This window comes from Gorilla gorilla, chromosome 5 (genome assembly GCF_029281585.2).
Source record: "Gorilla gorilla gorilla isolate KB3781 chromosome 5, NHGRI_mGorGor1-v2.1_pri, whole genome shotgun sequence".
Lineage (NCBI taxonomy): Eukaryota > Metazoa > Chordata > Mammalia > Primates > Hominidae > Gorilla > Gorilla gorilla.
Genome location: NC_073229.2, coordinates 131,383,778 through 131,410,508, shown reverse-complemented (window position 1 = coordinate 131,410,508; position 26,731 = coordinate 131,383,778). Strand labels below are relative to the sequence as shown.

Below are 26,731 nucleotides of genomic sequence, written 5' to 3'. Positions count from 1 at the left end.
GGCCCTTTTGATTAAGTAGACCCTCAAATTTAGAGTGGATCTAGTTGATGAATGTTTTTATTTGTTAAATGTCTAAATTGAATTTGTACACCATTTGGAGGCACTCTAGGTTACTTACAACTATCACAGCAAAATATCTTAAAAGGCAGTTTATTTGCCTGAGAGATAAAACATCACTATTAGGCATGTAAAGTGTTTAATAGAATACCATTCTGATCAAAGGACAAGAGTAAGCCGTTCAGAAAATGAAACCCAAGCCTTCAATTACCATCTGTCTATAGGCTGGTGAGTCCCAATTTTTATCTCCATCCTGGGTCACTGCTGGGCTCTGGAGCTAAATATTTAACTGTTTTCTCAACACCTCCACTTGGAGTTCTCACAGGCATCTCAGACTCAGGACATCTAAGACCACATATATGATCTTTCCCTTCGAAGCCATCCCATTGTTCTCTATCTTCATAAAACACATCACCATTCATTCAGATTTTCAAGTCAAAAACTTGTGAGTCATCCTTAATACTTCTGCTCCTTACCAGGTTCACCTGGTGCCTGCCTTACTCTTCCGTACCACCACCTTCACCAGAAGCATAACTGGGAGGGAGCAGAGAAGGAATTTCTCTTTGGAGCACTCTCTTTAAAAGTAGACTCTGGGCCCGATGCAGTGGCTCAAGCCTGTAATCCCAGCACTTTGGGAGGCCGAGGCAGGCAGATCACTTGGTCAAGAGTTCAAGACCAGTCTGGCCAACATGGTGAAACCCGCCTTTACTAAAAGTATAAAAATTAGCCAAGTGTGGTGGCACACAACTGTAATCCCAGCTACTCAGGAGGCTGAGGCACGAGAATCGCTTGAACCTGGGAGGTGGAGGTTGCAGTGAGCCAAGATCGTGCCACTGCACTCCAGCCTGGGCCACAGAGTGAGACTCTGTCTCAAAAAAAAAAGGCACAGTGGCTTACACCTGTAATCCCAGCACTTTGGGAGGCGAGGGCCGGCAGATCACTTGAGGTCAGGAGTTCGAGACCAGCCTGGCCAACATGGTAAAACCCTGTCTCTACCAAAAATATTTAAAACATTAGCCAGATGTGGTGGCGGGCACCTGTAATCCAAGCTACTTGAGAGGCCGAGGCAGGAGATTCGCTTGAACCCAGGAGGCGGAGATTGCAGTGAGCCGAGATTGTGCCCCGGGCAACAGAGCGAGACTCTGTCTCAAAAAAAAAAAGTAATTAAAAAAAAGGCTGGGCTCGGCTGGGCCAGGCGCGGTGGCTCAAGCCTGTAATCCCAGCACTTTGGAAGACTGAGGCAGGCGGATCATGAGATCAGGAGCTCAAGACCAGCCTGACCAACATGGTGAAACCACTTCTCTACTAAAAATACAGCAAAAATTAGCTAGGCATGGTGGCACATACCTGTAATCCCAGCTACTCAGGAGGCTGAGGCAGGAGAATTGCTTGAACCCCAGAGGCGGAGGTTGCAGTGAGCCGAGATTGCGCCACTGCATTCCAGCCTGGGCGACAGAACAAGACTCCATCTAAAAAAAAAAAAAAAATTCCAAAATCCTGAAAGTGATCCAAAAGATGCTTACATAGTCTGACCTCAGTCTGTCCCTCCAGCCTCACTTTCTGCCATTCTCACCCTCACTGTCTGCATATCAGCCCTAATAGCTGATCCACAGACATCCTCCTCTGTATGGGCCATCCTTGCAGCTTGGAACACACTTTTCCGTCTCCTTCACTATTTACCCCTTATTTATGTTTCCTTTGTCAGCTCAAGTGTCATGCCCTCAGGGAAGCCATCTTCAGAAACCCCAGTCTCAGCCAAGTTCTTTTATTCCGTGTGGTCATAGAAGTATGTTCGTTTTCCTGCATCAGAAGTATCTCAGTTTATAATTATATTTCTTTTTTTTGAGACGGAGTCTCGCTTTGTCGCCCAGGCTGGAGTGCAGTGGTGCAATCTCGGCTCACTGCTGCAAGCTCTGCCTCCCAGGTTCACGCCACTCTCCTGCCTCAGCCTCCCGAGTAGCTGGGACTACAGGCTCCTGCTACCACGCCCAGCTAATTTTTTTGTATTTTTAGTAGAGACAGTGTTTCATTGTGTTAGCCAGGATGGTCTCCATCTCCTGACCTCGTGATCCTCCTGCCTCGGCCTCCCAAAGTGCTGGGATTAGAGGCGTGAGCCACTGCACCCGGCTATAATTATATTTCTTTGTGTGGTTATCCAATTGTTTGGCTTCCCCATTAGACTGTAATAACTATGAGAGCAAGAACTCTCTGGTTTTGCTCATTGGCATGAGTACTTACCTTGCACATAGAAGATATTCAGTCAATCTTTTTTTTTATACTCAGTGAATCTTTAATAAATGAATAAATTGAGGAAGAACAAATGGCTAATAAGTGAAATGTCTTCCCAAGTTTAAATAAAGTGTCACTTTTTATCTGAAAAGTGAAACAATAATTCTACTTAATGGCAAGATAGTCTCAAACTTGGCTGGTGAGTACGCAGATCAAAAGAATTTTTCTAGAAAACAATTTGAAAGAATGTTTTAAGAGATTTTTATATATTCAGATCTGTTGACCCCAATAATTCTAAGCACAGACTTCATCTGTGGTAGCCAGCCACCAAGATCACCCCCAATTAGCCCCACCTCCTTGTACACCTTGTGCAAACCCTTCCTACATTGTACTAGAGTTGATCTGTGTGACCAATAATATAGAGTAGAAGCAATGGCATGTTACTTCCAAGATTAGGTTATAAAAGATAGTGAAGAAGGCCAGGCACGGTGGCTCATGCTTGTAATCTCAGCACTTTGGGAGGCCAAGGCAGGCAGATCACAAGATCAGGAGTTCAAGACCAGCCTGACCAATACAGTGATACAAAAATTAGCCGGGCATGGTGGCACACACCTGTAATCCCAGCTGTTCAGGGGGCTGAGGCAGGAGAATCACTTGAACCCGGGAGGCAAAGGTTGCAGTGAGCCCAAGATCATGCCACTGCACTCCAGCCTGGGCAACAGAGCGACACTCTGTCTCGAAAAAAAAAAAATGTATATATATATATATATAGTGAAGCTTCCTTCGTCCTTCTTGGGTGTGTTCTTACTCTCCTGGATCACTTGCTCTAGGGAAGCCAGCTGCCATGGCACGTGAGTGGCCTGTGTGGCAAGAACTAAAGCCTACTGCCGACAACCATTTAGTTGAGCTTGGAGCAGATTCTTCAGCCCCTTCATATGACTGTAGCCCTGGCCAACAGCATGACTGCAACCTCACGAGAAACCATGAGCCAGAACCAGCCAGCTGAGCCATTCCTGGATTCCTGACCCTCAGAAACTGTGAAATAATAAATGTCAGTTGTTTTAAGACGCTAGTTTGTTTTGCAGCAATAGATAACTAATACACCATCCTAAGGAAATACTTACATGTTCTAGTAGTTGTTAATGTTGGCATATCTAGATTTCGTATAGTGTAACCATTTTTTATCTTAGGGAGTAAATTCATTGGAATGCTTTCAGCAGCAAAAAAATGGAAAACCCAATTAAATAGATGTGCATATAAGTGAAGATGTATATTTTACTCTCTCTATATATTTTACTCTAACTGTATATGCAGAGGTAGTCAGGCATCAGGGATAGTTTAACATGACAACTCAGCGCTATTGAAGCCCTCTCTGTCCGTGCTCTGCCTTCCTTACTGTTGTCTTTATCATCAGCCTGGTAGCAGTTAAGCTACAGTAGCCCTTGGTATGTCCTGTCAAGACAGGGCAACATCTAGAGGAAACAACTCCCACTTCTACGTGGGTCTTTCCTAGGAGCTCAGTGGTGGATTTCCCTCATATCTCTTAGGCTAGAATTGGATGATATATCCTTTCCTAAATTAATCATTAGCAGGAGCAGTGAATACCTGAAGAAAATTACGGTTTTATTAGTAAGCAGGGAGAGGAGAGAGAAATGGATCCTGGATGAGCAACTGTCCTGTCCACAATAAGGAGTGATCTTGTTTCACTTTTTGAGCAGCTCATATTGTTGTTGCTTCTCAATCTCCACTTTACCTCATCCTTGCACACCTAGAATACAGCACTCAATGCATGGGGATGGTTTCGGGATGAAACTGTTCCACTTCGTATCATCAGGCATTATGGGGCAGGCAACCTAGATCCCTGGCATGCACAGTTCACAACGGGGTTCACACTTCTGTGAGAATCTAATGCCCCTGCTGATCTGACAGGAGGTGGAGCTCAGGCAGTAATGCTCGCTCACCCACCACTCACCTCTTGCTGTGCAGCCCAGTTCCTAAGAGGCCACAGAATTAGTACCAGTCCATGGCCTGGAGGTTGGGGACCCCTGCTCTAGACTCTGGGATTTCTTCAATGGATAATATTAAAGGGCTTGATTTACAAGTTTAAATGCTTTTGGTGGGTGGGGGGCGGGGGCGGGTACATAGATGTCATTCACTCTTAAATACAATCTACTTTTTTTTTTTTTCTTCCCTGAGACAGGGTTTTACTCTGCTGCCCAAGCTAGAGTGCAGTGGCCTGAACGTGCCTCACTGCAGCCTTGACCTCCTGGACTCAAGCGATCTCCCCACCTCAGCCTCCCATGTGCGGCTGGAACCACAAGCATGTACCATCATGCCCAACTAGTTTTTGTTTGTTTGTTTGTTTTTTGAGATGGAGTCTCACTCTGTCACTCATCCTGGAGTGTGGTGGCATGATCTCAGCTCACTGCAACCTCCACCTCCCTCCCAGGCTCAAGCAGTCTTCCTACCTCAGCCTCCCGAGGAGCTGGGACCACAGGCACATGCCACCACAACTGGCTTGTTTTTTGTATTTTTGATAGAGACAGAGTTTCACCATGTTGCCCAGGCTGGTCTCAAACTCCTGAGCTCAGGTGATCTGCCCACCTCGGCCTCCCAAAGTGCCAGGATTATAGGCATGAGCCACCATGCCTGGCCAATTTTTAAAAAAATGTTTGTAGAGCACAGTGGTTCACACCTATAATCCTACTAGCACTTTGGGAGGCTGAGGATCATGAGGTCAGGGGTTCGAGACCATCCTGGCCTCTGCTAAAGATACAAAAAATTAGCTGGGTGTGGTGACACACACCTGTAATCCCAGCTACTTAGGAGGCTGAGGCAGGAGAATCACTTGAACCCAGGAGGCAGAGGTTGCAGTGAGCCGAGATTGCACCATTGCACTCCAGCCTGGGTGACAGGGTGATACTCCATCTTAAAAAAAAAAAAAAAAATTTTTTTGTAGAGACAGGGTGTCACTTTGTTGCCCAGGCTGGTCTTGACATTTTAGGCTTAAGCTGTCCTCACATGTTGGCCTCCCAATGTGCTTAGATTACAGGTATGAGCCACCACACCCAGTCTACAACCTGCTTTTAAACTGTAAAATATATTAAGTATTGCATATATTCTGTTATGTGCTAAGAAAATGGAATCCAATTGCTATACTTCTGAGACTCATCTCTGCCACATACTACGGTCTAATCTTGGTCAAAATACATTCTTGAAATCTTACCTTTTTTTTTTTTTTTGAGACAGTCTTGCTCTGTCACCCAGGCTGGAGTGCAGTGGCACCATCTTGGTTCACTGCAACCTCTGCCTCCCAAGTTCAAGTGATTCTCCTGCCTCAGCCTCCTGAGTAGCTGGGATTACAGGTGCTGCCACCACGCCCAGCTAATTTTTTGTATTTTTAGTAGAGATGGGGTTTCACCATTTTGGCCAGGATTATCTCGAGCTCCTGACATCAAGTGATCCACCCACCTTGGCCTCCCAAAGTGCTGGGATTACAAGTGTGAGCTACCATGCCCGGCCCTCCTTACCTATTAAATGGGAATAATGATAATTAATATTTCTGAGGGCTGTTATAATAAAGAACATAAAAGTGTCATCACATAGTTAGCTCCCAGGAGATATTAGATTGCATTCTTTTCCTTGCTTTTTTCTGATTCCCAAATGTGGAGATTTATTGACATTTTTCTATACTTGACCTTTTTTTAAAAAAAATAGTAAGGTATGTAAATTTTTGGCTGTCCAGTTTCTCAAAATAATTGAAAAGGCTAATTCAAAGCAAACATTTAACATGGTGAAATGGGTCATTAGAGAGATCTGGTGTCTCATCCAACCCAAATTTAGGTTGTATTTATAAAGATAGTGACCCAGAATATGAATCTGAAGTCCTAAGCATGAAAACAGGCAACATTTGCATACTTTTTTAAAAAGTACTTTTAACTTCACAGGCAGCTAGCTTCTTTGTTTCCACCTCTTCTTTTCTGATTATGTGAAGGGTAGCAGTTTGGCTTGGCAGGTTCTCGCTGGGGCTTTGACACCTTCCCGGGCCAATTAGTTCACCTTTGTTCTGTGACCATGGACCAGACCTTTAATCCTGAGCAGCCACTGTTACAAGTGCAGTTTGTTCTCATGTGAGTAGATATGTACAAATGTCTCACCACCATTAGAAAAGCAACTCAAAGTATCTCTCGCAGCAGTAAAGTAGCAGAGCAGCATATGGCTGAGCAAAACCACCAGTACCACTATCTCAAGCAAGCATCATCTTGCAAGTTTCAATTTTTTTCCCACGTTATTTGAACAAGCCTTACTTCAGCAAAAAGGTCATGTGACAGTGAGATCTACATTTTAAAAAAATTAACATACTTCTCTCTGATAGTCATTCAACAAGTATCTTGACATCTATCACCTTTCAGGAAAAAAAAGGAAATCCCGTCAAAAGTAAATATTCACTGAATGTATCCTCCTTTTCTGTATAATAAACCTTAGTAAAAACTGCACATATGTAAGTTGATGATATAGGTATATCTTTTTTTTTTTTCCGAGACGTAGTCTCACTCTGTCGCCCAGGCTGGAGTGCCATGGTGCGATCTCGGCTCACTACAAGCTCCGCCTCCCAGGTTCACGCCATTCACCTGCCTCAGCCTCCCAAGTAGCTGGGATTACAGGCGCCCGCCACTACTCCCAGCTAATTTTTTGCATTTTTGGTAGAGACGGGGTTTCACCGTGTTAGCCAGGATGGTCTCAATCTCCTGACCTCGTGATCCACCTGCCTCGGCCTCCCGAAGTGTTGGGATTACAGGCGTGAGTCACCGCGCCCGTCCTGATATAGGTATATCTAAATCTCATTTACTCTGACTAACATGCATTCATTTCACAATTCTGTATATCTGGTATCTGAAGGTACTGATTTGGATGTGGTTATCATACTAGTTTCTTGGCATTTTACAATTTATACTAACTTTTCCTTTATAATAGAGCATGCTCTCTTAGTATATACACGGCAAGCTGATGGAAATGGAGGGATTTTGTTTCATTAGTAACCAAATTCATAAAAGGTAATAATGTTTAGGGAATAAAATTTCTGATTAACTTAGGAACAGTTAATTTGTGGTCCAATTAACTTATGGTAGTAGATTTCAGGGGACTATAAATTAATCGTTTCTTGGTTTTCTGAATTTTCTATTTTTTTTCCAGTGATCGTGTATTACTTGAATAATTTAAAATGTAGAAATGATGAATAATAAAAAGTCTTAATCAGTAAGAAATATGTAATAAACAAAACTGAATCTTTGATTTTAGAGATCTTGCAATTATTCTGAAATAGAATTATCTGTACATTCTATATATAGATATCTGTATCTATATAGTTATATCTATATATTGATATATATACATTCTATCCCTGGACTGTGAGCTTCTTGAGGACAGGCTGTTTATTAATCTTCATATCTATATTGCTTTGCAGAAAGCCTGAACCATAATAGAACCTTAATAAATGGGTTTTTTGCATGAATAAATGAGGATGATATGCAAACCACAGTTAATTGAGAGTCATACATTTTTTAAAATGTTAATTTAAACATTTGAGACCAATAAATATAAAATATTATGCTCATTAGCTTTTTTCTTTCTTAACAGCTTTATTGAGGTATATTTTATGTCATAAAATTCACCCATTTCAAGCCTACGATTCAATGATTTTTAGTAACTTTTATCAAGTGATACAGTCATTACCATAAATCATTTTTAGAACATTTTCACACACACCCCTATAAGGTCCCTCATGCCCATTTACAGTTCCCACCCCCAGCCCCAGGCAATCACTAATCTACATTTCACATCAATGGAATTATACAAATATGTGGTCTCTTGTGTCCGGCTTCTTCCACTTAGCATAATGTTTTCGAAGTTCATCCATGGCATAGCATGTGTCAGTAATTCCTTTTTATTGCTGAATAGCATGTCATTATATGGCCATATCTACCCATTAGCTTTTAACATTTAAAACACCCGCACACATCTACTTAATAATGCAACAGATAAACAGGTACTATTCATTTAGCAAATACTTGAAACTTGAATATGGCCTAAGTGATTAAAAAATATAAAAGTGACTAGTACCAGGTCTAACCTTCAAGGAAACATATAAGAAATCATACAGTTCAGAGAGAATTAACTGCTGTGTCATAATATAAGTAAGATAATGTTAGTCTAAAGAGGAAAATATTTGTGGTAGTATTTGAGAGCGCTCCTCAAAGAAGTGATATCTGGATTAGATTTAAAGTTCACACAAGTAGGCCAAGCGCAGTGGCTCATGCCTATAATCCCAGCATTTTGGGAGGCCGAGGCAGGTGGATCACCTGAGGTCAGAAGTTTGAGACCACCCTGGCCAACATAGTGAAAATTGTCTCTACTAAAAATACAAAAATTAGCCGGGTGTAGTGATGCGCACCTGTAGTCCCAGCTACTCAGGAGGCTGAGGCAGGAGAATTGCTTGAACCTGGGAGGCGGAGGTTGCAGTGAGCCGAGATTGCGCCACTGCACTTCAGCCTGGGTGACAGAGCAAGACTCCATCACAAAAATAAATAAATAAAATAAATTCACGCAAGTGTGAAAATATGTATTTTATTCAAGAAACAGCAACTTCCCCTGTGTGTTAAATTCAGGCCTCAAAGGGGATATTTTGTGTAGGAGATGGGACTAGAAGTATTGCTTGGTACTATAAAAGGGAATGCCTTGAATGCTATGCTATAGAGTTCATCTTGATTCTATGAGCAGTAGAGAGGCATTAAAGGAGATTTTTTTTTAATTAAAAATTTTTTTTTTTTTTTGAGACAGAGTTTCACTCTTGTCACCCAGGCTGGAGTGCAATGGCATGATGTCGGCTCACTGCAACCTCTGCCTCCTGGGTTCAAGTGATTCTCCTGCCTCAGCCTCGTGAATAGCTGGGATTACAGGCACCCGCCACCACGCCCAGCTAATGTTTGCATTTTTAGTGGAGACAAAGTTTCACCATGTTGGCCAGGCTGGTCTCAAACTCCTGACCTCAGGTGATCTGGCCGCCTTGGCCTCCCAAAGTGCTGGGATTATAGGCATGAGCCACCGCATCCAGCCTAAAGGAGAATTATTTCAATTCTTTATTCTGACCAAGTTAGGAAAGATAGAGGAAGGTACAAAAGAGGGAGAGAGATACCAAAAGAAAGACAGAAAATTCAACAAATATTTATTGCCCACCTAAGATACTATATTAGATGCTGATTGTGCAGCAGAGGCCAAACCAAGTCCTTGCTTTCATGGAACTTATAGTCTAGTAAAGGAAACAGACAATAACTCATTTAACAAATAAGTATATGAGTGGTCCAGTAATATCAAGGAAGAAAGGTTTAACGCAAGGTAAGGATATAGGAAATAATGGGGGAGGGAGGTAGACTATTAAAGATGAGTTGAAGTTTGAGTAGACACCCAAAAGTAATGAGAAATCTAGCCATGCAAACGTCTAGAGAGTGTATCTGCAGAACAGCAAGTGCAGAGGCCTCTAGGAGGTGATGCCTAGAGTGTTTGGAACAGCTGGAGGCCATTGTAGTTCTGGTTTGTGTTTTTAAAGGTCACCCTGGCAGTTGGGTGAACAACAGACTGTAACCTTTGTCAAAGTCAAATAAAATATATAGAGAGCCAAATATCTAAATTTAACAGTTTACTTGAGAGGAATGAATTGCAATTCAGGGTGTACACACAGACCAAATGGTCTTTAGTATGTCTGAAGAACAAAGAGAAGGTTGGAGGTTTTATGAAAAGGAGAAATGTTACATATTGCTCTTTGAGAAAGTTCATCCGCACTAGTAAGGTTCTGGGGAGTTGGCAGATTTTGATTGGTGAATGATAGTGGTGGGTAAAATTAGTCTTAGAGTTGCAGCAAGTTATTTCAGCAACTATTAGATAAAACTGATTTCAGATTATAGCAGGCAGCTTGAGCAGCCAGGCTTGCAGAGACTTCCAGTTTTGGAGCAATGTTACATATTCTAAGTCCTTTTTCCTCCTGTGACTTCTCAACTCTGTTTTAGTCAGGTGTGACAAGATTGACCCAATTTCTGTGATCAACTTTCACACTTTGTACATATTTCATTTCGCATGTATGTAGGTTTATCTGTAGGATTAATTCCTGGACATGGGATTCCTGAGTCACAAGGCAAATTCACTTATAATTTTGATAGAGATTGTGGAATTTCTAGCTAGTTTCCACTTCCACCAGCCATATTTGAGAGGCCTATTTGGTCACAGCCTTACCATCACTAAGAGGGAAGCTGAGAGTTTTTTTTTTTATTGGTCAGAAGTCACTAAATCAAGATGTTGACAGACTTGTATTCTTCCTGGAGTTCTATTGGAAAATCCATTTCCTTGCCTTCTCTAATTTCCATGTTTATTCCTTGGCTCATGGCCCCATCTCTCATCTTCAAATTTCTCTCTCCTGTCATTAAATTACCTTTTATGACTTTGACTTTGCCTCCCTCTTATAAGGACTACTATGATTACATTGAGCCCATCCAGTTAAACCAGAGTAATCCCCTCATTTCAAAATCCTGAATTTAATTACATCTGCATAGTCCCTTTTGCCTTGTAAGGTAACATTCATAGCTTCCAGGGATTAGGATATAGACATCTTTGCTTAAACATTGAGCATTGTTAGCCTACCTCAGGGAGATTCGCCGTTTGTCTGTGATAGGAAATATGAATTGTTTTCCTCATTGTCCTTTGTCTCCTAACATTGCCCGTGGTTTTGTGGTTGTTTTGCTCTTTTTGCCATTTAGAGTTTATCCTGGTAAATAGTACGAACTGCAGCTCAGACTTTATTTTTTCCAGATAGCTCTTTAGTTGTACCAGCACCATTTACTGAAAAGTTCAACTTCTTCCTAAAATATAGCAAATCCCTATATATAGTTTGGTTGCTTTCTGGACTTTCTATTTTGTTCCCTAGTCTGTCTCTCTATCTAAAAAGTACATATTTTTAAAATTTCTGAGATTTTACAGCATGTTATAGTATCTGGTAAGGCTTAGACAAAATTTGCTGTCCCTCTCCACCCCTCCCCCCAACACACACACATTCGTTGCTCTTCTTTTTCAAGATTTTCCTGGCTGCTCTTCTTTGTTTATTTTTCCCATATGAACTTCAGTTTGCCCAGTGTCAGAGGGAAAAGGTATTGTTAGTTTTATTGGAGTAACTTATGAGGTTGGATCTTACTACCTTTGAACATGATATGTCTTTATATTCATTCAAGTTATCTTTGTTCCTGCAGTAGTATTTTAACATTTTCTTCATTCAGTTTTGCGCATTTCTAAGCTTATTCCCAGGTTTTGTTTTTTGTTTTTTGGTTTTTTTGGTTTTCTTTGAGATGGAGTCTGGCTCTGTTGCCCAGGTTACAGTGCAGTGGCGCGGTCTCAGCTCACTGCAACCTCTGCCTCCCTGGTTCGAGTGATCCTCCTGCCTCAGCCTCCCAAGTAGCTGGTACTACAGGAGTACTTCACCATGCCCGGCTAATTTTTGTATTTTTAGTAGAGACGGGGTTTCACCATGTTGGTCAGGCTGGTCTCAAACTCTTGACCTCAGGTGATCCGCCCCCTCACCCTCCCAAACTGCTGGGATTACAGGTGTGAGCCACCTCACCTGGCCTTATTCCTAGGTTTTTTTCTTTGTTTTGGGTTTTTTGTTTTATTTTGGTTTTTTTTGGACAGGGTCTCCCTTTGTTGCCCAGGCTGGAGTGCAGTGGCACAATCTCAGCTCACTGCAGCCTCTGCTTCCCAAGCTCACGTCATTCTCCTGCCTCAGCCTCCCAAGTAGCTGGGACTATAGGATAGCAAGACACCACACCCAACTAATTTGTGTATTTTTGGTAGAGACGGGATTTCACCATGTTGCTCAGGCTGGTCTCTAACTCCTAAACTCAAGTAATCTGCCCACCTCTGCCTCCCAAAGTGCTGGGATTACAGGCATGAGCCACCGTTCCCGACCTTATTCCCAGTTTTTTAATCTTTTATTTTTGTATTCATAATGAAAGAAAAGACCCTATTTATAACACTTACTGATTAGTTTTTATGTATGAAAGCTATAGTTAATACAGTTTATTATGTTAACAATAAATTATTAATTTTAGACACTGCTACCTTACTGAATTATCTTCTTATTTATAGTAGTTTTTTAGTTGAGTCTCTTGATTTTCCCAATATGCAGTTATATTGCCTTCAAACAGTAAGAGTTAAACACATCTTTCCTAATTTGTTTACATCTACCTTTCTCTTATCTCTTCTATTACCTTGTAAATATCAGTGGTGTTGTGTGCATCTCTGTCTTACTCCTGACATTAGTGAGAAAGGCTCATGTTTCCTCATAAAATATTTGCTGACTTTTGGGCTGACACACACACCCCTATCACATTAAAGAAATACACATCAGTTGCTATTTTTTTATTTTTTAGAGGTAGGGTTCTCACTGCGTCATCCAGGCTGGACAGCAGTGGCATGATTATGGCCCACTGCAGCCTTGAACTCCTGGGTTCAAGTGATCCTCCCTCCTCAGCCTCCTGAGTTGCTACGATTACAGGTGTGAGCTACTGCACCCAGCTCTTCCTATTTTATTCTGGACATTTTTTCTCATCAAGAATAGGAGTTGAATTTTGTCAAATACCTCTGCAGTATATATGGAGAGATAATATGGTTTTTCTTAGGTTTATTAATATATATTGTCACATTTTAAAATACATTCTCAGATTTATAAAATTAAGTATGTTATAATTTATACCTAATGTTTTGTAAAGAAGGTCTTAACATTATGCATTGTTTCTCTCCTGTGTGGCTTTTCTGTCATTATCCAATGCTGTGTTGCATATTTGCAACCACCGCCATAAGTGGAATTTTTTTTGTTGTTCAAATACTTAATAAAATTAAGGTGATGTTGGGCATGGTGGCACACACCTGTGATCCCAGTTACTTGGAAAGCTGAGGTGGGAGGATTGCTTGAGCTCAGGAGTTTGAGACCAGTCTGGGCAACATAGCAAGACCCCATCTCAAAAACATTGCATGAAATTAAGCTAATAATTTGATTTGACCAGTGGGCTGAAGATGCCCCTCAACATGGCAGAAGAGGAGGGGGCTCTATTTCAGCTGACCTTTTGGTGACCACTTTTTTTTCTTAATATTTTTTATTTTGTCTCCAAGCAATTGTGAAAAGAGAAAGGATTATAGGATCAGGAGCAGGAAGAAAAGTGTTTTGAGTTAATTCATCCTTCTGGGTAGGTTCCAGTTAGTTTGATGTTTCAAATAAATGCCATAAAATGAACATTGTTTTATATGTTTGCTTCAGCATTCCTTTCCTCAGAGCCCTACTGTCCAATGCTGAGCACTTAAATTGTGGCTAGTGAGGTGTTGTAAGTGTAAAATGCACAGTGATTTTGAAAACTTAGTATAAAAAAAGTGTAAAGGCCGGGCGCGGTGGCTCACGCTTGTAATCCCAGCACTTTGGGAGGCCAAGGCGGGCGGATCACGAGGTCAGGAGATCCAGACCACGGTGAAACCCCGTCTCTACTAAAAATACAAAAAATTAGCCGGGCGTGGTGGCGGGCGCCTGTAGTCCAGCTACTCGGAGAGGCTGAGGCAGGAGAATGGAGTGAACCCGGGAGGCGGAGCTTGCAGTGAGCCAAGATCGCGCCACTGCACTCCAGCCTGGGTGACACAGCGAGACTCCGTCTCAAAAAAAAAAAAAAAAAAAAAAAGTGTGAAATAGCTAACTAATAATTTTCATATTCAATATATGTTTAAAATGATATTTGGATATATTGGGATAGATAAAATATGTCATTAAGATTAATTTTACCTGTTTCCACTTTTTTTTATATAGCCACTGGAAAAGTTTACATTACATATGTGGTTCACATTATATTTCTGTTGGACAGCATTGGTCTAGAGGTGGTAGATGTGTATATATTTATTTATAAATTATATCCTCTTTTACACCTTGTTTCTTATGAGAATAAACTTTCATGAAGACTATAATATTCATTCTCCATTATAATAGATTACATCTTCTCTGATTTTTCTTTCTTTTGCTTTGTTTTTTTCTTTGTTTTGAGACAGTCTTGCTCTTTCGCCCAGGCTGGAGTGCAGGGGTGCAATCTCGGCTCACTGCAACCTCTCCCACCCAGGTTCAAGTGATTCTCCTGCCTCGGCCTCCCAAGTAGCTGGGATTACAGGCACCTGCCACCACACCTGGCTAATTTTTCTATTTTTAGTAGAGACAGGGTTTCACCATGTTAGCTAGGCTAGTCTTGAACTCCTGACCTCGTGATCCACCCACCTCAGCCTCCCAAAGTGCTGGGATTACAGGCGTGAGCCACCATGCCCACCCTTCTTTTTCTTTTTTTAAGATACAGGGTAAGCTGGGCGCAGTGGCTCATGCCTGTAATGCCAGCACTTTGGGAGGCCAAGGCAGGCAGATTACCTGAGACCAGGAGTTCAAGACCAGCCTGGCCAACATGGTGAAACCCCATCTCTACTAAAAAAAAAAAAAAAAAATTATCTGGGTGTGGTGGTTTATGCCTGTAATCCCAGCACTTTGGGAGGTCAAGGCTGGCAGATCACTTGAGCTCAGGAGTTCAAGACCAGCCTGGGCAACATGGAGAAACTCTGTATCTACAAAAAATACAAAAAATTAACTTGGTGTGGTGGTGCATGCCTGTGGTCCCAGCTACTTGGGAGGCTGAGATGGAAGGATCGCTTGAGCCCGGGAGGTCAAGGCTGCAGTGAGCCATGATCATGCCACTACGCTCCAGCTTGGGTGACAGAACAAGACCCTGTCTCAAATAAAAAGAGGGGGAGAGAAAGAGACAGATAGGGTCTTGCTCTGTCATCCTGGCTGTAATGCAGTGGTGCAATCATAGCTTACTTATAACCTTGAACTCCTGGGCTCAAGTGATCTTCCTGCCTCAGCCTCCTCAGTAGTCAGGACTACAGGGGCACACCCCCTTGCCTAGCTATTTTTTTTTTTGTAGAGTCTTGCTATGTTGCCCAGGCTGGTCTTGAACTCCTGGCCTCAAGCAATCCTCCTGCCTTGGCCTCCCAAAGTGCTTGGACTATAGGCATGAGCCACCACGCCCAGCCTTATTTTTCTATTTAATTATTGCTAAGAAAATGTAGTTCCTTCCATATGCCCTTGACATTTTCACATAAATTAAATGCAATAGGCTTCTTGTGCTTAATACCAGCACTTAAGAACTGATATGACTATAGAAGGGAGTTAGTTTGAAGTCTTTCTACTTTTTCCCTTATCCTGTAGGGTATATTTTAATAGAAGTTCCATAGCTTAGAATAAAATTTGCTTTAACATTTCTTTAACTTTCCCCCTATTACCATAAAAAAGCAGTTTCCCTACCACATTGTTTTTAGGTAGAGCTGAGGTTAGGCATCTTTTAGTTCTGTCTTGTTCCAATAGCCTGAGTGTTTTTGAATAGTTCGTTTCTTAACTTTTTTATTCTTCAAAAACAGAAACAATTAAATTACTCCTAAAGTCATTTTTATCTTGGCTTTTGTTACATTTTTAGGAAAGTTATATCACAGATGATATTGGAATATCGACTTGGAAGGAGCAGACTTTTCTCTCCCATGGTGCCTTACTAGCAAAGAGCTGCCAAGCTGCAATGGAATTAGCAAAGCATGATGCTGAGGTTCAGGATATGGCATTTCAGTATGGGAAGCACATGGCCATGAGTCATAAGGTACTTTGCACACCCTTTATCTTTTTTCAGTACTTAAATAGCTAAAACGACACACAAGAAACCTTTTGCCATTTAATAAGCTGCTTTTATATTTCAAAAATGCTTATTGTGTGGTTCAAATCTGTCAGTCCTGGATGATTGTTATGTAATGTAAATAGTATAATTGCTAAGTATTGTGTAATTCTTACAGAAAGCCACAGTTTACTTGAACCATTTTTGTGATGTTTGTCTTTTCTTCCCACCTGAAAGGGTTCTTGAGAGAACTCTTACATATTATTAAATAACATATTTACAGACTGGAATATATTCACATAATGGAAGAATATTTGTCATTTTTGTTACAGTTCCCTTATAGCTTTTTTTTTTTTTTTTTTTTTGAGATGGAGTCTCGCTCTGTCACCCAGGCTGGAGTGCAGTGGTGCAATCTCAGCTCACTGCAACGCAACCTCTGCCTCCCAGGTTCAAGCGATTCTCCTGCCTCAGCCTCCTGAGTAGCTGGGATTACAGGCACACGCCACCACGCCTGGCTAATTTTTGTATTTTTAGTAGAGACGAGGTTTCACCATGTTGGTCAGGCTGGTCTCGAATTCCTGACCTCGTGATCTGCCCACCTTGGCCTCCCAAAGTGCTGGGATTACAGGTGTGAGCCACCACGCCTGGCCCCTTATAGCTCTTTATATAAAACATGTTATGAAAAGTTAATAAAATTCAGAAATATAGTGAATAAAATTGAAAGCTTTAATTTTAATAACTAATTCTTTGAATGGGCATATGAAATCTAAAATATCCCAAGATTAGGTGCTGTGTTGTTGCCTCTCTCTCTATATATATAATTTTAAATTTAATTTAATATATACTATTCAGATGTTACTTAAATAGTTCATAAGGGGGGGAATATATACATATATAATATCTCCAGGTGAGCTTTTTGCATATTTTATTTAATCTTAGATTAGTTTATTAAGCAATTCTATTTATTAAATCTTTATCTAAATCTTTTCCTTTAACTTAAAAAGTAAAATAAAGACCACCACCCACTAGAAAAGGAATGTATTAGGGAATAATTCTGGAGAATTTTACAGGTTATTGTTAATCATCTGAATTTTTTTTTTTTTTTTTTTTTTTTGAGACAGAGTTTTGCCCTTGCCCAGAGGGGAGTGCAGTGGCACGATCTCGGCTCACTGCGACCTCTGTCTCCCAGGTTCAAGCAATTCTCCTGCTTCAGCCTCCCTAGTAGCTGGAATGTGTGTGCCACCACACCCGGCTAATTTTTGTTTTTTTAGTAGAGATGGGGTTTCGCCATTTTGACCAGGCTGGTCTCAAACTCCTGACCTCAGGTGATCCACCCACCCCAGCCTCCCAAACTGCTGAGATTACAGGCGTAAGCCACTGCACCTGGCCTGAAATATTCTTTTGTTTATTAAAGTATATCTAAAAACTGTATTCCTTAAGCTTCATATTTCACTGCATTAACTGGTACTTTCTGAATATAACTAAAACATGCTAGTGTATATACATTTCACTAATTTACTCATTTAACTGCTTCTTGTAGATAAATTCTGATGTCCAGCCTTTTATTAAAGAAAAGACCAGTGACTCCATGACTTTTAATCTAAACTCAGCTCCTGTAGTCTTACATCAGGAATTTCTTGGAAGAGATTTGTGGATTAAACAGATCGGAGAGGTAAAATGAAATTACTCCTGTTTTAGGTACCAGTAGTAAATAGTGGATTTTAGAACATAATTGATATTTCTTGGTGATATATGGCTATAGATGAGCCTTAGGCATATTCACGTAACAGGTAAAATTCTTTCTTTGTAATCGTCGTTTTTAAGAGGTAAAAGATTAAAGTTAGAGATTGCAGTACTGAATTTTTCTATTATCTGAGTTCTTAGAATACTGCAACACAAAACTAGTGCCTGTGGTGAATGCTAATTAACTCAGATGACTTTTTTTTTCTAAAGGCTTTCAAAAATTGGGCTATGGTAATAGCACCACCCTATAACTGACTGCAATTTCCCATCTGTGGACTCTCGCACAAGCTGCAGAATTCCAGGAGCTCCGTCTGTCAGCTCATTGGGTTATTTTAAAACAAACTTGGACCCTGAATACTTGTTCTGAGGCATTATCAAAGGGGGGGAAAAAAAAGCATGGCGAAGTGGGAGGGGTAAAGGGGCTCGAATTGGGTGAATTTCTCATTTTGGCAGATGAGAGGGAACTTTTTTGGTTTTCTTTTAATTCAGAAACTCTAGTGCAAAACTTCTTGCCTTTTTAGCCAAAGCCTCTTGGAATTTATTTAACTTCGTGGCTGTAATTGGTTGGGTTAATCTGAGGCTCTGGACAGAGAAACCAGGCACAGCTGAGGGTGGGGGTAGCCACCATCCTTAAAGGAGAGAGCATGGGTGGGCGCAGTGGCTCATGCCTGTAATCCCAGCACTTTGAGATGCCAAGGCAGGAGGATCACTTGAGCTCTTGAGTTCAAGACCAACAACATAGTGAAACCTCATCTCTACAAAATTGAAGTTTTTGAAATTAAAAAAAAAAAAAAAAAAAGCTTAGAGCCTAAGTGAGTATCTGCGTTCTGAAAGATTTCCCTTCTCCCAACCCTTATTGATTCTCAAAATGCTGGCTGCCAACTTAAAATTCCTCATATTCACCAAGTAGAAAACTGGAGGATTTCTTTCTGAAGAAACTGTCAAACTCAGGAGAAAAAGCCTTGCAGATGTGGATATTTGGGGCCTCCTCAGTAAACATGCCATATCCCTGAGCAGTCCTCCTACAGCAAGACCCACCACTTGACAAGCCTCAGAGGATCTAAGTGCCCAGAATATCCGCTGCCTTACTCTGAAGCAGAAGGAAAAGAGGACCACTGGGCATTTGAGAAAAGCTGCTTCCACGAAACAGCAAGTCAAAAACAAACGATAAAAAGGGAACTTAGAGGAAATAGAGACAATGCAATCAAAGGCAGATGTTTTTCAAAGCACTATAATCAATATACTTGACAAGGAAGGATATTAAATCCATGGTATAATAATAGATGATCCATTAAAAAGGACAATTCAAGAATAAAAATTAGAATTATAAAATATAAAAATATGATTGCAGAATTTTTTAATCAGAAGAATGGAAGATACAAATGAAAAAATCTCCCAGAAAAGTGGACAAAAAAGATGATTTTTTAAAAAAAGAAAATAAGAAAACTAAGGACTCTTTCAGGAAACCTTGTATCTATTAAGAGTCACAGGCCAGGCTGGGCACAGTGGCTCACACCTGTAATCCCAACACTTTGGGAGGCCAAGGCAAGTGGATTGCCTGAGGTCAGGAGTTCGAGACCAGCCTGGCCAACATGGTGAAACGCTGTCTCTGCTAAAAATACAAAAATTAGCCGGGTGTGGTGGTGCACACCTATAAGGCAGAAGCTGCAGTGAGCGAGATTGCACCATTGCACTCTAGCCTGAGCGACAAGAGCTAAACTCCGTCTCAAAAAAAAAAAAAAAAGTCACAGGCCAGGTGTGGTGGCTCATGTCTGTAATCCCAGTAATCTGAGCACTTGGGAGGCCAAGGGGGTGGATCACTTGAGGTCAGGAACTCAAGACCAGCCTGGCCAACATGGTAAAACCCTGTCTCTACTGAAAATACAAAAGGTAGCTGGGTGTGGTGGTGCACGCCTGTAATCTCAGCTTCTCAGGTGGCTGAGGCACAAGAATCACTTGAACCTGGGAGGTAGAGGTTGCAGTGAGCCAAGATGGAGCCACTGCACTCCAGTCTGAGCGACACAGTGAGACTGTCTTTAAAAAAAAAAAAAAAAAAAAAAAAAGGCCAGGCATAGTGGCTTACGCCTGTAATCCCAGCACTTTGGGAGGCCGAGGCAGGTGGATCACCAGAGGTCAGGAGTTCGAGACCAGCCTGACCAACATGGTGAAACCCCGTCTCTACTAAATACAAAAAATTAGCCAGGCTTGGTGACTCATGTCTCTAATCCCAGCTACTCAGGAGGCTGAGGCAGGAGAATCACTTGAACCCAGGAGGCAGAGGTTGCACTGAGCCAAGATTGCGCCACTGTGCTCCAGCCTGGGCAACAAGAGTGAAACTCTGTTTCATAAAAAAAAAAAAAAAAAAAAACAAGTCATAGACAGAGAAAACTAAAAACAGAGGTAAGAAAATTAACAAATTTTTAAAAATAAAAATAATGGCTGGACATGGTGGCTCATGCCTGTAATCCCAGCACTTTGAGAAGCCGAGGTGGGCAGATCACTTGAGGTCAGGAGTTTGAGACCAGCCTGGCCAACATGGCGAAACCCCATCTCTATTAAAAATACAAAAATTAGCCGGGCATGGTGGCCCGGGCCTGTAATCCCAGCTACTCAGGAGGCTGAGGCCTGAGAATCACTTGAACACTGGAGGCAGAGGTTGCAGTGAGCTGATCACACAACTGCACTCCATCCTGGCCAGCAGATTGAGACTCTGTCTCACAAAAAAAAAAAAAGACACTTTACTGAGTTTGTTTTAATCTTCTAAATTGTAATGTACATTTTTATGTAAAGCTTTATAAGATAACCATCTTGTTCTGTGAATGCCTCCTAGTCAGAAATAGGGAACACAATTTGCATAACACCTAGGAGGGACATTCCACCCTAAATCTCAAGGAGGTTGCTTATTAATCCTGAAATTAGTTCTCTTTCTGATTTTTTCATGTTATTTACCCTCCTGGATATCTTTGAGATCCTTTCCTTCCCTCCCCTAAAGCCCTCTCCTTCAGTTTTGAATTTGATTGCAAGATCCTTAACAATAATAGCAAACTCAGGCCGGGTGTGGTGGCTCACGCCTGTAATCCCAGCACTTTGGGAGGCCGAGGCAGGCGGATCACGAGGTCAGGAAATCGAGACCATCCTGGCTAACATGGTGAAACCCCGTCTCTAGTAAAAATACAAAAAATTAGTCGGGCATGGTGGCGGGCGCCTGTAGTCCCAGCTACTCGGGAGGCTGAGGCAGGAGAATCACTTGAACCCAGGAAGCGGAGGTTGCAGTGAGCTGAGATCGCGCCACTGCACTCGAGCCTGGGCGATAGAACAAGACTCCGTCTAAAAAAAAAAAGAAACAATAATAGCAAATTCATCTTTGAATTACCCATAGTACCTGCCGCAGTGGCTTACTTGGAGTAATTACCAAATTAATATTTGTCAAAAAGTGAGTGTGGTGTGGTCTTGCAGGTTGAGACTGTTTGGTGGCAGCCCGGTTTTGTTAGAGTTAAGTTGGTATAACAGAAATGGCCCACAGAGGACCAGGATTTGGAAGGTCAGATCAAGATTGTCCAGCCCTTATGAGCTGCATGCAGCCCAGAACAGTTTTGAAAGTGGTCCAACACAAATTCATAAACTTTCTTCAAACATTATGAAGGTTTTTTTGCAATTTTTTTTTTTTTAGCTCATCAGCTACCATTAGTGTTCATGTATTTTATGTGTGGCCCAAGACAATTCTTCTTCTTCCAGTGTGGCCCAGGGAAGCAAAAAGATTGGACACTCCTGGTCTAGATTCTAATTTGGACTCTGCTAGCATCTAAGTAAACTTAATCACATTCTCTCATATCCCCATTATTCTTTTCTGTAAAATGATGGCATTAAACTAGATCTTTTCCAAAGTCCCTTTCAGCTCTCAAATAAATCCAAGAAATAGTTCTCTTAGACAAGAGATGCATTATAAGAAAAATATTTATCTCTATTAGAAACAGGCCGGGCATGGTGTCTCACACCTGTAATCCCAGCACTTTGGGAGGCCGAGGTGGGTGGATCACTTGAGGTCAGCAGTTCCAGACCAGCCTGTCCAACATGGTGAAACCCGGTCTCTACTAAAAATACAAAAATTAGCTGGGCATGGTGGCGCATGCCTGTAATCCCAGCTACTCGGGAGGCTGAGACAGGAGAATCACTTGAGCCCAGGAAGCAGAGGTTGCAGTGAGCCAAGATCGCACCAGTGCACTCCAGCCTGGGTGACAGACTGAGATTCTGTCCCCCCCCAAAAAAGAAACTTATACAAGTTTTAACACTGAGAAACAGAAAAATCTTGCTGTCAATGATGGAAGTCACCTGTGATTTCTTATTACCACATTTAAAATTACTTCTTTACTCTGCCCAGGCAGGTTTGTGTCTCATCTACTGTTCTGATTTCCTGCTTGGAAAGACTGAGAATTATTGACTAGACAAGGAAGCCAGGAGGTGACATACTCTCGATACCTGTTCAGCACCATTGTGAAGCTAGGAGCAAGAGCACCTCTGGGATTTTCCTTATCAGGCTGTGCCACCTCTTCTCCAGCAGCTCCTTTCTCCTGAAAAATCTTAGGATTAGGTAGCCCTCTTCCATCACAACTATAGGCCTATGGATGCATGTGCATGTTGACACACACGCACACAACCACACTCTTTCACAAAAGGCAGTTAAGACCGGAAACAGCTGAAAAACATTTGCTGAGCATTTTCTCCATACTAAATTCTACAGATCTCTCCCTGCCTTAATTTTAAATTTAAATTTGTAGCTGCTGAGAAATAATGATCAGGAAAAAATACTGTTAGTGAATGGGTTATTCACCCTGGGGAGGTGAAGTCATTACTCAGTTATCATTTTGATTCCTAATAAAAGAAAGTAGAATCCTTCAGAGCACCACAGAGCTCTGACTCTCTCAGGGAGTCCAGGGGCTATTGCAGGTCAGCAAGCTTTATTTTTAATGATCCTTCTAGTTTTCTGCTGCCATTGTAAGTCACCTGAAGAAATAAGAATTATGGTTAGATTTTCTTGGCTATTCCTAATAGTACTGAAATGTCACTTGGGCTTGTGACATTCTGACACTGTCATAAAATACCTTAAGTGTACTACAAATTACCATTGCTAAGCTGTAACTCACTTGTCCCTAGATAGCTTACTATTGCTCCTTATTCAGAAAGTAAAACAAAGACTGCTAGGCAAGACTGGTGTGCGTGAAAATAACACATGCCTATTCTTAAACAAAAGAGAAAATGCACATGCAGATTCCTCATTAATAACACATGTGATACTCTTCTAGTTCTTTAAGACTTTTTAGTGGTTTCAAAAGGAATAATATTAATATCATCCTCTATCATAGAAGGTATACAATGTAGGCATTTGAAAGAACTATATGCATGACCACAAAGACTATGAAATGGCTCTAGATATCTCCTAAATTAAAATATTTCTTAAGGCTTTCTGTTGCACTTAAGGAAACAAAGTGCTTGACTACAGGAGATACAGAAATAAGTTGCCTAAAGGTTGTCTATGGCCCAGTAGAGAGGAGATAAGATAAATACATAAATATAGAAACATAAGGAATACTGTGATTCATGCCACTTGGGGAGCATAGAGGAAAGACAATTGATGTTCAGTTGGAAAAGTCAAGAAAGAGGTTTATGAAGTCGGTATTAATAATATGTGAGATAGTCCTTAAAGAAGATTGGATAGCAAAGATGAGAATGGGGGCTTCCTAGGCAAAGGAAACCATGAAAAAGTGATACAGGTGCAGGCATGCAATGTTGTCAAATTAAAAAAAAGTGTCTTAATTTGGGTGGAATGTGAAAAACATAGGGTAGTATCAGGGACAGATGAAGAATTGCTCTGAAATAGTAATAACTATATTTAAAAGACTGGTTTATATAAAAATATGTACATGAATGTTCAGATCAGCAATATTCACAATATCCAAAAGGTAGAAATAGCCCAGTGTCTATCAACTGATAAATGGATAAGCAAAATGTGGTATATCCATACAATGGAATATTACTCAGCCATGGAAAGGAATGAGATATTGATACATGCTGCAACATGCATGGGCCTTTAAAACATTATATTATAAGCAGTGCACGGTGGCTTATGCCTGTAATCCCAGCACTTTGGGAAGCCGAGGTGGGTGGATCACGAGGTCAGGAGATCAAGACCATCCTGGCCAACATGGTGAAACCCCATCTCTACTAAAAATACAGAAATTTGCCGGGTGTGGTAATAGGCACCCATAGTCCCAGCTACTTGGGAGGCTGAGGCAGGAGAATCACTTGAACCCAGGAGGCGGAGGTTGCAGTGAGCCTCGATCATACTACTGCACTCCAGCATGGGGACAGAGTGAGACTCTGTCTCGAAAAAAAAAAAAAAAATTATAATAAGTGAAAGAAGCCAGATGCAAAAGGCCACATATCATATGATTCCATTTATGTGAAACATCCAGAGTAGACAAATCATAGAGACAGAAAAAAGACTGGTGGTTGCCCAGGGTTGGGGAGAGGCGAAGGGGGAGAGACTGTTTAATGGGTACAGGTTTCCTTCTGGGGTAATAAAAATGTTCGGCACTTGTTAGTGGTGATGATTGCATAACATTGTGAATGTACTAAATGCCACTGAATTATACTGTTTTAAATGATTAAAATGATTAATTTTATGTTATGTAAATTTTACCTAAATTTTTAAAAGACTTTGGAATGTTTGCCTATGGAAAACCAACTTGATGAAGAAGTCATGAAGCAGACATTGAAAGTTTTTGAGCCTGATATGATCAAGGTCTGAGCTGTGAGGGAGGTAAATCTGGCTATATTATATAGGATGAAAGGAACAAAGAGATACTAAAAGCAAGGAGATCAATTAAGAAGTTTTTGGAAACCCATTGATAAGCACAAGAGAAAAGCCCAATCAGAGTGTTGGCAATGAGAATGGGAAGATAAGGAGGTTAAGCGTAAAACTCATTTCAGAGAAAATATATGGGACTAGAAAACTGATCTGATAGGGAGAGGCTGACAGGTGTGGACTGGGGAGTGGCACTCAGAGGCTAAAACAAGGATTTTGGACTAGGATAACAGAAAAAAATAAGCCATTAATAGAAATAGGAAAGTTAAGTGGAAAGACTGGTTTAACTTAGGTTCTTGACATGGTGAGTTTGAAGTACTCCATCAAGGTTGATGGCCGTTGCCTTGGGAACTTGCTGCTGGAGGAAGCAACTAAATTCTACTATTAGCCTGATTTCCTTAATCATGGCCTTTCTGAGACCTGAGTAGATTTTTTTTCCTGGTCACGCTGTGCAATTTAAAATTTCATGTTTCTTCCAGATTCCAAGAGAGCAGCATAGCAAGAAAAACAGGTTACAAAGAAATAACAAGACCTCTGAGCAGAGAGAGATTTGTTATGTAGATAATACAAGTAGTATCTCCTCGCCTTACTCTAGTATATCTAGTATCTCCTTGCCTCTCTCCTTTTTAAAATTGGACACCATAGCCTTCTACGTCTGCTGTTGCTTCTTTTTCTCCAGTGAACCAAAGGAACAGAATATGAGAAAATTAATTCCTTAGACGTCCACGCTTGCCTCTAAAAGTCGATTAGCTTTCCCAGTTGAAAGAGATGGTAAAATCAGGTACCCAAGCGAAGCAGTCCAGGTGTGAATGGTGTTAACTTCCTTGCACTTGCCTTCTGCGCTCTCTTATTCATAGAGAATGACCAAGATAGCAGAGAAAAGGCCTGCCCTGTTCCTTTATATTCTGCTATCTTTCCAGCTCTGTAACTAGAAAGCGAGCAACACAAGGCCTGCTTCTACCAAACCAATACTCAGTGGGCTGCTCTAACTTCCGGGCTAGCAGATGTAGTAGATTTCTGATTTGTGACCCTTCTTTCTGTTATCCCCATACACTACACACTGTTTTTGTTTTGTTTTGTTTTGTTTTGTTTTTTGTGTTTTTTTGCAGAGATGGCCAGCCTGAACTGTATTTTAAATAGCGTTATAGGGCTGGGTGCGGTGGCTCATGCCTGTAATCCCAGCACTTTGGGAGGCCAAGGCGGGAGGATTGCTTGAGGCCAGGAGTCCAGACCAGCCTAGGCAACATAGCAAGATCCCATCTCTACTAAAAACTTTTAAAAGTAGCCGGGTGTGGTGGTGTGTACCTGTAATCCCAGCTATTCAGGAGGCTGAGGCTAGAGAATCTCTTGAGTCCAGGAGGTCAAGGCTACAGTGAACCATGATTGTGCCACTGCACTCTAGCCTGGGCAACAGAGGGAGACCCTGTCAGACAAACAAATAAGTAATTAACTATTATAGTAAATGTCAGTGTTCTTAGGGACAAATGCTGAAGTATCTAGGGGTGAGCATCCTTATGTCTAAAACTTACTCTCAAATAATAAATGGTCATGGAGAGAAAGGGGGAAAACAGAAGTGGTAAGGTGTTAGCAACTGTTAAATCTAAGTGGAGGGAAAATGAGTGTTCATTGTATTCTTTCAACTAAAAAGTTTGTGGGGGAAGGTAGTTTTCCTTGAAGATTTAAAAAGGAAATCTTTAAAAATGACAGTTATTCTAAAATATAGCCTGTAACATTTGGGAAGAATAACCTGATAAGTAGAGATGATTAGTCTCTAGCAATTTCTGGACTCCCTGCTGTGGAATATTAGTTTTCTGCTTTTAGAAAAAGGTGTCCCCATATCCAGCTTTCAACTCCAGATAACAGTAGTTGGAAATTGGAAACAGTTCATTTATGTCATCCAATCCTTCTTTGTTACCTGACTTATAAAAAAACGTTTGTTTCTTAAAGTAAAAGACCACATTGTACATCCATTACTTACCAACAGGGAATCTGTCTGCTTTTAGTCTACAGAGACTGGTATATAAACCTTTGGAATTAATTCCTTTGTGCATCCTCTCAATCAGAGTGCTGG

The 26,731-nt window shown here is 41.2% G+C and overlaps 1 protein-coding gene across 4 annotated transcripts in view; it reads left to right on the top strand.

Moving 5' to 3' along the window:
• The window catches only part of PDSS2 (decaprenyl diphosphate synthase subunit 2), a 308,385-nt gene that overhangs the window by 232,348 nt on the left and 49,306 nt on the right, over positions 1 to 26,731 (top strand). For 3 of the 4 annotated variants that reach the window (XM_019030158.3, XM_055390714.2, XM_063707803.1), the window contains exons 5-6: positions 15,870 to 16,043; positions 17,596 to 17,727. In XM_019030158.3, coding sequence (XP_018885703.1) covers positions 15,870 to 16,043; positions 17,596 to 17,727 — 306 coding nt within the window. The remainder of the gene's footprint in view (positions 1 to 15,869; positions 16,044 to 17,595; positions 17,728 to 26,731) is intronic. The other variant, XM_055390712.2, reaches the window with a different exon arrangement.